Below are 12,536 nucleotides of genomic sequence, written 5' to 3' on the forward strand. Positions count from 1 at the left end.
GCCCACTTTTATTTTGAAGCTAGAGATACAGGGGGAGTGACTTTATTGCATCAGAGATGTCACTTTACTCACAGCTGATTGGTTCAGCATCAGTTTACATCTGTAACCCAGAATAAAACCTGCTCCAAAGCAGGTTAGCCTTGTTGCGTAAGTTGCTATGGTGATGAACACTGGTAAAAGCTGACCCAACTTCTTGAGACCAAAAAAAAAAAATTCAATTTGGTTTCATGCAACAGGCTTCTGATGGTGTTTTGTGTTTGTGTGAGTGATAATGTGCACTGGCTCTACATGAGTATTAATTATTGCTCCTGGAAGAGCTACTCTCAATGAACTTTAAGTCATCATGTAGCCTTTTGAAGTTACTAAGGTGATTAACAATACATTTTAAAGTGAAAAGCAGACTTTTATAGTTCCAGAAGTTTAGTATATTAAGTTTATATCATTTAATAATATAAACGGTAGTGAACTGTAAATATACAGACAATATTACATCCTGTAAAGCCTGAAACATGGTCACATGGTGATTTTTTTATGGTAAATGTCTGGCAATCACAGCTGCCGGTATTTTAGAGAAAATGCATTATACAGTATACAGTTGCCATTTAATTGCAATAAATTGGACAATTACTACTGTACTGAAAATGTGTCATTACTAAATTAGTCTTGTGAAATATTAATGTGAAAGTAATAGCCAAGAACACAATATTTTTTAGTGTGTTTCACAAGTTCAAATATTCATATAACCCATAACTATGATGGAGGCAAACAGATTTGGCTTGCTGTCGAAGACAGAGGGCTTTAGCTTGAGACTTGACTTGGCAGGAGATGGAGTGATGCCGGAAGATTTGTCATGGTGGTGTGGTAAGCAGCTGTTTGTATATGAATGAAATTAACTATCTCTTCCTGAACCTTTATTTTAATAATCCACTTGGTACAGTAATAGTGATAGAAGGTGCGGTAGAGTAATGGTTTGTAGAAACACTGAGTCTTTAAACAGTGCTGCACTGTGACAGAAGGCTTGCCAATCTTCATTGACCTTCCCCCCGCTGGGCACCTTCTGTCCTTCATACATACACAACAGAAATAACTCACACTCTCATGCAGAAGTATGCAGCCTAGTGCACAAATCTATGCTATAAACAGCTTTGCATGGGAGATTCATGGAGTTCAGCTTTAGTGAGGCTAAGTCCTTTTTCTAAATATTTCATGTTGTGATTCAGCTGAATATTTATTAAATTAAGTTTAAAAAGTCACAAATTCAAATACTGTTCAACTACCAGTAAAAAAAAAAAAAAAAAAAAAAAAATTAAAATCACATGTGTTTGCCAGTAGACTTAATTGCAATTGACCCTTCGGGAAGCTCTGCCCCCTCTTGGTTACAGTCACTTGCTCTGATAAGCTCTGCATAATTTCCCATAGGAATGAATGGGAGATTGCCGTGAACGGAGGAGTTATTGGCGAAATATTCTCAAACGGAATGGATTATATTTTTACCTGGGCTGGAATGAAAAGCGACACTGTAAGTCATATTTATCTGATTTTTTTTTTTTTTTTTTTTAAGAAATTGTTAAATTACACAGTAATTTGATTAAAAAATGTGGAGAAAGCGAATCAGAAAAAAGGCAAACGATTATCAAATTCACTTTAAAAGAGAAAAGCGTCCTTTGATAGCGATTACAAACCTCAAAACATCAGTATAAGTGAAAAGAACTGCTTATAATGTCTCATAACACACTCACCTATCGCCTTTACTAAGACCTGAATCAATACATCAATTAATAAACATTCAGTAATTAGCTTTAATTTACCTTGGAGCAAATGTAGGTGTCCTCGTTGATGTTATACATGTTCATTTAGGAATAAGGGCAGACACAGTTTAACCCATAGTGTGTTCTTCACAAGATTTATTTAAAGATTTTTAAAAGAAAGAAAAAACACTGTGTTTATCCTCTCTAGGTACCTCGTGTCACTATTACAAGTGACCCAGCGACAATGTTTTACATTTTTCGATAAAATCCTGCTCAAAACTACCCAAACACACATGACTCCGGTAGGCTCCAAAACCCTTCTAATAAGGGCCGCCTAAAAGCTTAGCATAAAATACCATAATGTGGCGGCCCCATAGACATTCTTTGGCGGTAAACTGGCAAGGAGACCAGAGGCCATTCTTTTTGAATAGATGTCTATGGAATTGATGCTTCAGTGTTCACTATCCATGAATCTTCAACATGTTTAAGAATAAATAATCCTTTTGGAATGAACTACTGTATGTGTGGAGTTTACAACGATAAAATTACATAAGAGAAGACACAGACAATTTTGCGACAGGTAGGTGTCTGTTTACGGCTCAACACAATCATTTGTAAGGCATCCGAAAACAGTGAATTACTGTCGTAACACGCTAGTTGGCAGTTACGTTCTGTCCTATGATAGAACCACAGAGGTTGTTATCTCAGTAATTAAAAGAATCTCTGGTAGGCTCTCACTGTAAAAAGACAAACACTTGTCAGACAAATGGCGGCGGGGCAACAGTTGATAAGATACGACTGGTCAGAAATGCTTAAGGCGGGGCTTAGCGAAGGGTCAGTTGGACTTCTTTCTTACATGTATTTGCATATTGAATTATGATAGGTCTTGTCTTCCTTGCATTTTTAGGCATAATTCTCCAGCTACAACAAGCGTTGACCATTTGAGTTTAATGTTTTACTCCAAAAAATTATTTATTCTAATTGTGCTAATGATATTGTTGTAAAATTGTCATCTCCAGAGAGCGTGGGTAGGAGAAACCATAAGTGTAAATGTAAGTGTAAGTAAAGTTACTTTTATAGCGCAATTTCCCACATTATTATTTACAAAACCCAATCTGGATCTGATTTTCTGCCTTACTGAATGCACCTGAGCCCAACTCGTTAGCGACAACTCTAATTTGGCAAGCATTCATTTTAAAATAAAATATGTTTTGTATGTGTATCTGTCGGGTTTTCATTTCTGGAACAACATACAGTTCACACTTGTTATTTATAATGAGGTATTTTTTTCGCTGTCTTTAATTTAATGTTTTGCACTGTACAACGCAGAAACAAGACAAATGTAGTGCAAAAAGTAATCAATTATAATGATAAAAGAAACATATTAAAGCCATCTTATTGGTCACTTATAATTACGATGCATGCAACTTTTTTTAACTCATAGTAATTGAGATAGATACATGCATTTAAAAATTCACTTGCTACACTGGACCATTTAAAATAAACTAGTGAATTTAAAGATCTTAAAAGAATGTTAAAGGAAATGGTGACCATTTACAAGACCTGTACATGCTGATTATAGCCTACCACTTAAATTCTAATCTAAAATCTTGATGAAGCTTATCATTCATTTTACCCAAGGATTTTACTGCATTAGTCATTCTAAAGAACAGCATGTCAACATGGCTAACAGTTTGTGGGTAAAACCAGAATGTTAGGGTGTATTGACTAATTGAAACATTTATGAGCCTGTTTGTTTATATATTTTAAAATTAAAAACTTTTTACTCAAATTTAGTGAATCTTTGGTTGTCTTTAATAAACTGCATGTCCACAAATATTTAAACAGCAAATTATGTTTTAAATGTGCACAGGGGACATTTAAGGTATACAGTACAGTTGCCCCACTACAAGCACACCCAACATCGCTGAGGCTTCTGTATCTTTTATTCCATATTTTTATTTCATTCTGTTGAGACTTTGATCACGTTTACTGTATGTGCATTAAAAAAATTAAAAAAAAGATTTATTTGGGGTTTTGCAGAAAGCGGCGTTCTGAAACATAATACAAACATGAATGCAGCCACTTAAGCGCTTAAAGGCTGTTAAGAGAAAGCGAGCCATGTGTCAATCAGACAGTGTGCTGGTACTGAATTAAGTCAGTGCTCGCTACTACCGGTACTGCAGAAACACTGATATTGTGACATCTTTTTTATTTCAGTACTGACTTGGTACCGAATTACTGGTACTTTTGACATCACTATTTACAGCTGCCTTTACACTGAATGGTGACTGTGTTGATCTTCTGTGCAGCTGACCGAAAACAAGACACATGCTGAGTAGGGCTGGCCGATATATCGAATAATCACAAAATTATTGTGAGGATTTTGCTGGCAATATAAAATTAAGCAATATCATGAATATCACAATGATTGTAGTGTGCATTTTATTGGTCACTATGTTTCCTAAATAGTTCATCATAGACTAATTTCATGATCCTTCAGGGCTATTTAATACCATCAAAATCTCAGTATTGTCAAATGTGATTCTTAAACCCCAAAAGGCTGTGATTTAATTAAATGAATACATGGTCTGTGTGAACAGGTGACACGCTATTCTGTGTGCCCGTGCGTGGATCATGATACTCTCTTTTACGTGGTCTCAGAGCAGTTTGCATACATTGATAAAGCAAAGTGCTGCAGGTTCACACGTTCACACAATTCCAAACATCTGTAACAGCTACAAGTTATTATACAAATCTTAAAACAGGACACAGGATCATAGAAAAGGAGGTGATAGCATTTCATTTCACCAAAATAAAAGCTCCAGGTGATGTAAACATGACAAAAATATGTATATATCGTACAAACAAATACAATCCTCATAATAATAATAATAATAATAATTATTATTATTATTATTATTATTACTATTATTGTTGTTGTTGTTGTTGTTGTTAGTATTATTAATATTATATTGTGTATCATAATAAAATTAATTCTATTAATTCATTAATTTTAGTAAACATATATGTACGTAAATAATACTTTTTATTACTGTATTGTTGTAATGGTGCATCTAAATGAAAATTATTTAATATTGTTCTTGTTTGTGTTAATTTAGAAAAAACTTTTAAAGCCATTTCAGAACAAATAAAATAATGGCAAAAGCAGCTCTAATGCAGCACTTTAATTCCACAGAAGCTTAAAACATAATATAACCTAAAACTTTAACACTATTTGCTTTATACTTTTGCTGCCTTTTAAGCATTGCTATTTCCTTCAACAAATGCAAATATAGTTTAGTTTTGAAACATTACATAAAATGATGGGAATAATTTTGCTCTTAATCTTCACCTCTGGGCGTTTTTGGACAGGCCTACACTGCCCTGATAAGAGTGTAGAAGGAAGAGCTCAGCACACTGTGGCTCGACTGTTGTGTTAATGCAGCTCGGCTGAGAGCCCAGGGAGAGATGACTTAATGGGGCTACGTGTAAAGAAAATCAATACTGAGAGGCAAGGACTCTTTCATACAACCACTGTTGAGAAACACAATTTCAGCTTCATGCACTGCTTGAGAGACCAAAATCTTATATCAATCTGAAAGTAAATTTATATCATGGTAACTTGATGTCACGATATATAGTTACTTTTGCTGTATATGCAATAACATTTTTTTACATTTTTAGATTTTAGATTTTTATATTTAATGTGGTAATGCTTACTTTCGGATAATCTGGTGAATTAAATACTTTGCAAATGAATGGTATTTCATCTCTATTGATTATTTTCTCGTTTAATTAGAAACTGATGGACGCAAACCAATATTTAAGAGTTGTAATAAATAATAAGTCTGGCATCAGCGCAAAAAAACTGCTTTACATTATGAAACACTTAAGTTAAAAACAAAACAAATCTCAAAACATTTAGGCTAAACTAATGCTGCGCTAAGTTTATAAATAGACTGAAGGAGTGTGTTCAATAGCATATGACCAATTTCTGCTGTGGTATTGAAATTGGTACCAAACAATTTTAAATTTTAGAGTCAAAAGGTGTATAAACAGTATAGACTATTTCAAGGATGTAAAAAATAACAAAGGAATTAGAATGCTACTGGCCCTGAAGCACTTCCGCTATCATTACCAGATCCTTTAAATAAGGCTGTGAATTAACATATTTTCTCAAAGAACATCAAACGTTTACCTGAAGTGACTTATCCAGACGTGTTTTTGATACTGAGCATCTATGCAAGAGAGGCAATGAATTATAACGTAACTTTAATTTCTGTGACTTCCAGGCATCCAGAGATCCTCCAGCCACTGAACAACATGGTCAATGTTTCAATGACAACATTGAAGTGTCTATTCAAATTTTATGACAATAGTGTTAACGTTAGTAACGTTATTCGTGTTACAGTCACTTTGAATGAAGCGCCTCCCGCTGTTTTTTCGAATGAGGCGTCAGCTAGCAGGAAATGTTCAAGGAACAAAGATGCCAGTTCCTAAAGCTGACGAATAGTCCTTGAAATGGTCTATAGCAGGGGTACTCAACTTTGGAAAGCTGGGGGGCCGGAAAGCAGAATCCCTTTAGCCTCGAGGGCCACACAATTTTTTTTAGCCTAATTATAATTTATTTTATTCTATTTTTATATTAACGAGGCAAGTAGACAATGCTAAATATGCTTTTTAATACATCATGGACATGTAATTAACATAAAACAAAAAAATAAAATAAACATAGATATATAGCTTAATTCTTGTAATTTATTTCTTTGAAAAATACAAACTGTGATATTTATTAATATAATGATCATATATGAATATATGTTGCCTACTGACTTACAATTAGGCCATATTCTACAGCACAGTGCACCCCTATATAACAATGTACAATTAAAATTTTAGTGAAATGTCAACATGACATATATAGAAAGAAGTTATGTTCTGTTGTCACTGTCAGATAAAGTCATCATGACACACTGGCTAGTGACACACACACACACACACACACACACACACACAGTACCCTTAAAATAAGACAGATATGTCCAAAATATATCAAATTCTGGCTCTAAAAGTGCTTCAATGAGAAATCTTTCATATCTCTGATTAGTTATTTTTAGGTTAGTTACACAAATCACTAGTAATTAATCATTTGGGAGAAGATGTCTCCACTCAATTTTTGCAGGATATATCTTTTTCTTCTTGCTGTTATTATCTTGTCGACCGTGAGCATATACAGGATCTCTGTTGAGCTCTTCAAACAGGTTTGTCACTTGACACCCCTTGACTCACGCTGTGGCAGTGACGAGCTGGCGTGGAAAAAGACTCAGCGTGGTTCAGCAACCTATCGATACTGAGAATTACTGTAAAGGCTCTAATCGATAGGGTTGAAACTGTCACATGAAAAAATGCACATTCATAATTTCATGTGAGGAAAACATAACGCGGGCAATGAAAAGATGGTCTGCGGGCCAGATGCGTGTTGAGTAGGACAAGTCTATAGGAAAATCTCTACTGGCTGTCACATTTCTACTTCTGCATGGTATTTACTGTACAGTCATACCTTTGAGCACAACTGACCGGCCGAGCATGCATTACCTGTTAAACCAGTCGTCTGTGTAGCGGGGGTAAGGGTACGGGTCATTGCTACTGAAGTCAAAGCTTGCTTCTGCATTCTGCAACAAACAAACCAAAACTGTATCAGTCATCAAGCTTAACAGACACATGAATTAGAGCCAATTATGTCAAAACAAACAATGAGCTGCATTTAAATAATTTGTCATTCATTATTTAAAACTCCTCTCTGGAATTCCCATTTTGCACATCCCTGTATGTTAAAGAGTTGCCCCTCATTAACAAATAGCTAGGCAAATTGTTAATGAATTACCTATTCACTCTCAGGGGTAATATATTTTGGCACAACAAGAAACACGACACTGACACCTAAGTTATGTGACGATATTTATTCTGGTCCAGCAAAACAACAAGAAAGACACAAAACATAAGATAGGGGTGGGTGGTATGGCCAAAAATGCATGTATGTTGCCAAGTTGCAAAAAAAAAAAGAAAAAAAAAATTACTTTCCATGAAATTGTATTTCCGTTTAATTTCGATTAATGGAATTTACATACTACTGTACGATAATTGCACTATGTGTACTATACTTTATGCAGGCTACATCTAAAACAAGCTGAGAACTGTGTTTCTAATTGACTTTATTGCTGTTTTATGTCAATAAATTCAGACATTGCCTAAACGGTTGACAAAACTGTTATTCCAATAATAAAAAAATGAAATGCTGTAATTGACACTTTCATGATTCATTAATTGTGGCAGCTGTAATTGTAATCGCAATTATTTATCTACTGCTAAAAATAGTATTGCAAAATCAGTAAATACTCTACCATCATACCACCCAACCCTAACACAAGGATGCAGTAGCTGTAAACATCTATCATGGACACATCAATTCAGCCAACGCAATCAGCAAATTGCCATCTTCGGAGCGGAGCCAGCAAAGGCAGGCAGAAGCCTCCAGAGACCTGCACAGAACCTTCAAGATCTCGCTCTCACCACGCTCATCAATGGTTGCTTGCTCCATCGCTCTGGTCTTAACAGCTGTTCTCACCACTGTCCTCTCCACCATACGCTCTTGCATGTGAAATATTCATTACCCAGAGAGCGTGGCCTTAGTTATGCCAGAGTTGAAAAGATCATTTATTGGGGTAGTCAATGGCTCTGGGCTGATAAGGACGCAGCCTGGCATTTACCAGGATGAGTCAGTGGGAGACAAAGGGAGGCATCTCGTTCCCGAAACGTGTCCAGCTTAATGACATGCTTGAAGCAGGTAACTGGGCGGATAGAATTGCTTGTGGGAGGTTTTCATACCGGCGTTCCAGGGATGACACAGATCATGGAAATTAGATCCAGGAAAATGAGATACACTGTTAAGGCTTTTGCACACCAAATGTGAATTTTCACCTTAATTTCTTGTCAGGATTAATATTTTGAATCGATACAATGGATTCCCATGAAGCCATTCACACCTGGAGTGAATATTAGCATGCTGATAAAGCAAGGTTTTTTATGGTGAGTGTGTTTCTTCGCCAAGCGATGAAATGCAAGCCAAAACCAGCGTAACTTGTAGCACTAAAGCACAGAAAGCTGTTTTGACAACCAAAATTAAACGATGAAGGAACTCTAGGAAGACATCCTGAACCAGCAGTGAGGATGTGCATTTTACTTGCATCAAAACAAAAATAATAAAAAATTAATTCTTATATGTGTTCTCTTAACATGCCAAATATATTGCTGAATCACTGCCTTGCATCCCCTTTAAAAAACTCTCTGATCCTACGTGGATTGTCTTCATAATGTAGTCCACATTGTTCTATTTTTTGCAGTTGCACTGAATCTTACGTGAGTACTCTTATATCTCTAATAAAACATATATCACGGCATATTTGCCTTTTTATCACCTTTTTTTAATAAACAATTTTACGGACCTTAAGTGAGTTTTTTTTTGCCAAATATTAATAATTTTAATTCTGTTGCTGTGACTTGCAGTGCACTCTGTATAAACATCTATATATCATAATGCCTTTGTATTCCAAAACGTAGTGGTGTGTCCACAAAATTATGTAATCGTTATTGCTGTGATATCAGTCACTGAATGCAGTTACAGTTAGTTTAAAATTATCTAATAAATGGGTCAGACTGAAGATGGGTTTTGTTGGTTGGGATTTTAATTATACTGTGTGCATTATATGGAGCATTTAAATGTCATCACATTTAATTAATAATTTGCAGGGTTTTGAGAAAATTTAGTATTCAGTATTGTTCCAATTGACAACATGTGTTTTAACAGTCATTATGTGTGTGCATTATGCGGTGATTTTAAACAAATCTACTTAACACAAGTATTTACAGTATGCATGGCAGTGGAAAATAATCACTCTTTTTTTAAATGATAACATGTTTTAACCGTTAATAAAAAAATTTTTACACTCGATTCTTTCTAATCACTCCTCAGACTGTGTATGACAATATGATATCATAGTAACATGATAATACTGCCTGTCAACTTGTCCAGCAGGTGAAATGTAATAGTTTGTGAAAGTGTCTAAGAATGTTTTTTTTCTTGTTGAGCAAATAAACAACACACTCGTCATCGCTGCTAAAGCTGGTAGAGACATCCGTTGACTTTTCTCGATCTGCTCGCTAGAGAACTCGTGTGCTTGGCTGAATTCGGAATGGCATACTACCCATACTACTCTTACTACTTCTGCCATATGGCAGAAATAGTATGAGTAGCATGGTAGTATGCAGGTTTGGGGAGTAATGGAATACATGTAACGGTCTTACGTATTTAAAATACAAAATATAAGTAACTGTATTCCACTACAGTTACAATTTAAATCATTGGTAATAAGAATACAGTTACATTCAGAAAGTATTTTGATTACTGAAGAGATTACTTTTCATTTTATTGTCATTTGTTTCATTTAATATTTAGTCCTTTCAGATGGAAAACATTTATACATATAAATGATACGATCCAAAGTGCATTTGAACAGCAGTGAAACACTTTCTTATGATGTGTTACATTCATATGAGCAGACAGAGAAGTACGTTTGAAGTAAGTTTGGAGCAGAAGAAATAGAAATAAACCTTGTGTAAATTGTCAGCTTTACGCTAAGCTAAAATGCTATTTCTAGCCATTTTACATGCATGTTACCAGGCACGATCATATTTTTTTATCAAGAAAATTCATGTTGGATCATAATTTATTTTTCTAGTAAGATCTTTGATATTAGGGCAAAAATTTTATTCTTAATAATAATTTTTTTATTGTTTTACTGTAAAAATATCTAAAAATCCTTAAAAACAAGATCAATTTGATTTATCTTGTTTTAGAAACAACATTGCATAAGATATTTAGGTTTTTCAGAGAATGTATTTTTCACATGTGTATTTTGTCTTACTGTACTGGCAGAGTATTTATAGTCAAAACAAGTGAAAAATTCTACCAGTGCTGAAGAAGTAATCCAAAGTATTTAGAATACATTACTGACCTTGAGTAATATAATAGAATACATTACAAACTACATTTTACAGCATATATTCTGTAATCTGTAGTGGAATACGTTACAAACTACATTATACAGCATGTATTCTGTAATCTGTAGTGGAATACATTTCAAAAGTAACCCTCCCAACCCTGGTAGTATGCAATTCTGAACTCAGCCCTTGTCTTTGTTCTCCAAACTTGTCAAGTGGTTCTTCTCATCCATGATGGAAGAAGGGCAGACCAGATGAAAGGTTCTTTGCGCCACCTATAGTAACGGGGTAAAATTACTAGTCGATTAGCGCCACCTATCGTAAAGGCAAGAATGAGCTAACGGCAAATATTTATGTTGCCTTCTATGTAAAAGTGCCATTCATTGGGGATTCACTTAGCATAATCGTGTTACATCCGTTGTGAAAAGACCCATTCATGCAACTTCTCTTCCTTTACTAGTGGAGCCACATATGAGTAATTTAGTGATGAGAAGTTATGGATGTGAATGTCTTCGCTTCAAGCAGTTATTGTTCTGGGCATGAGTAACTATTAGAAAACCCCATGCCATGACTGATACCAGTTTTCTAGCACTTTCTAAAAATGCATTTAAAAACAGGAAAGGGAATGTCTGTCAAGGCAAACTTTGATAGGCCTTAATGTACTATTTTATATAAGGTTCTATAGGCCTTATGTCCTTTAAATAGTTATTTATCTATAAAGTGTTAAGAGTTGAACAGACAGGGATGGACGGACAAATAGAGGATATGGACAAATAGAGGGGATGGACGAATAGAGGGGATGGATGGATGGATGGATGGATGCCTTTAAAAAGTTCATAATCCAGTTAATTTTGCTATTCCTAATGAACGATAACAGTTACTTTGCATTTAGCATTGTTTTTTTCCTGCTGTCCACTACCCTATCAGAACAGACCTGTGAACCATTTTTGAGCTGCAACTTGTGAGTCACTCTGTTACCACATGGTAACAGAGTGATAAACTAAGGCAAAAAAAATGTATTCTGCATTCTCTCTACATTTTCCATGGGGCATACAGTAAAAATAACCAGCTTAAGAGCAGAAAAACATGACACTCAGATACTGAAAGCAGAGCAGATCAGGCGGACGGCCAGGGGACCAAGGAGACCAGAGCATATCATGCGGACAGCCAGGAGACCCAGAAGACCAGAGCAGATCAGGCAGACAGCCAGGAGACCAAGGAGACCAGAGCAGATCATGCGGACAGCCATGAGACCAAGGAGAACAGAGCAGATCAGGCGGATGGCCAGGAGACCCAGGAGACCAGAGCAGATCAGGCGGACAGCCAGGAGACCCAGAAGACCAGAGCAGATCAGGCAGACAGCCAGGAGACCAAGGAGACCAGGGCAGATCAGGCAAACGGCAATGAGACCCAGGAGACCACCTCAGGGTAGGGACTGGATCAGGAGGCCTAGTTGGCGGCCACAGGGCTGAAACAGGGTCAGGAGGCCTGGGTGGAGGGTGGAGCCGTGGAAGGCGGAGCCATAGGAAGCTCGAGGGGTGAAGCCGTGGTAGGCGGAGCTGTGGGAGGCTCGAGGGGGTGAAGCCTGGGTAGGCGGAGCCGTGGAAGGCTTGAGGGGCAAAGCCATGGTAGGCGGAGCCGTGGAAGGCTCGAGGGGCGAAGCCGTGGTAGGCAGAGCCGTGGAAGGCTCGAGGGGTGAAGCCATGGCAGGCGGAGCCGTGGGAGGCT

The 12,536-nt window shown here is 36.4% G+C and overlaps 1 protein-coding gene across 1 annotated transcript in view; it reads right to left on the bottom strand.

Moving 5' to 3' along the window:
* Positions 1–12,536, bottom strand: part of LOC127413928 (neuroendocrine convertase 2-like) — a 114,924-nt gene that overhangs the window by 67,920 nt on the left and 34,468 nt on the right. The window contains exon 6 of the mRNA XM_051651506.1: positions 7,347–7,423. Within this exon, the coding sequence (XP_051507466.1) occupies positions 7,347–7,423 (77 nt within the window). The remainder of the gene's footprint in view (positions 1–7,346; positions 7,424–12,536) is intronic.

The sequence above is a fragment of the Myxocyprinus asiaticus genome, chromosome 23, assembly GCF_019703515.2.
Source record: "Myxocyprinus asiaticus isolate MX2 ecotype Aquarium Trade chromosome 23, UBuf_Myxa_2, whole genome shotgun sequence".
In the NCBI taxonomy this organism is placed as follows: Eukaryota; Metazoa; Chordata; class Actinopteri; order Cypriniformes; family Catostomidae; genus Myxocyprinus; species Myxocyprinus asiaticus.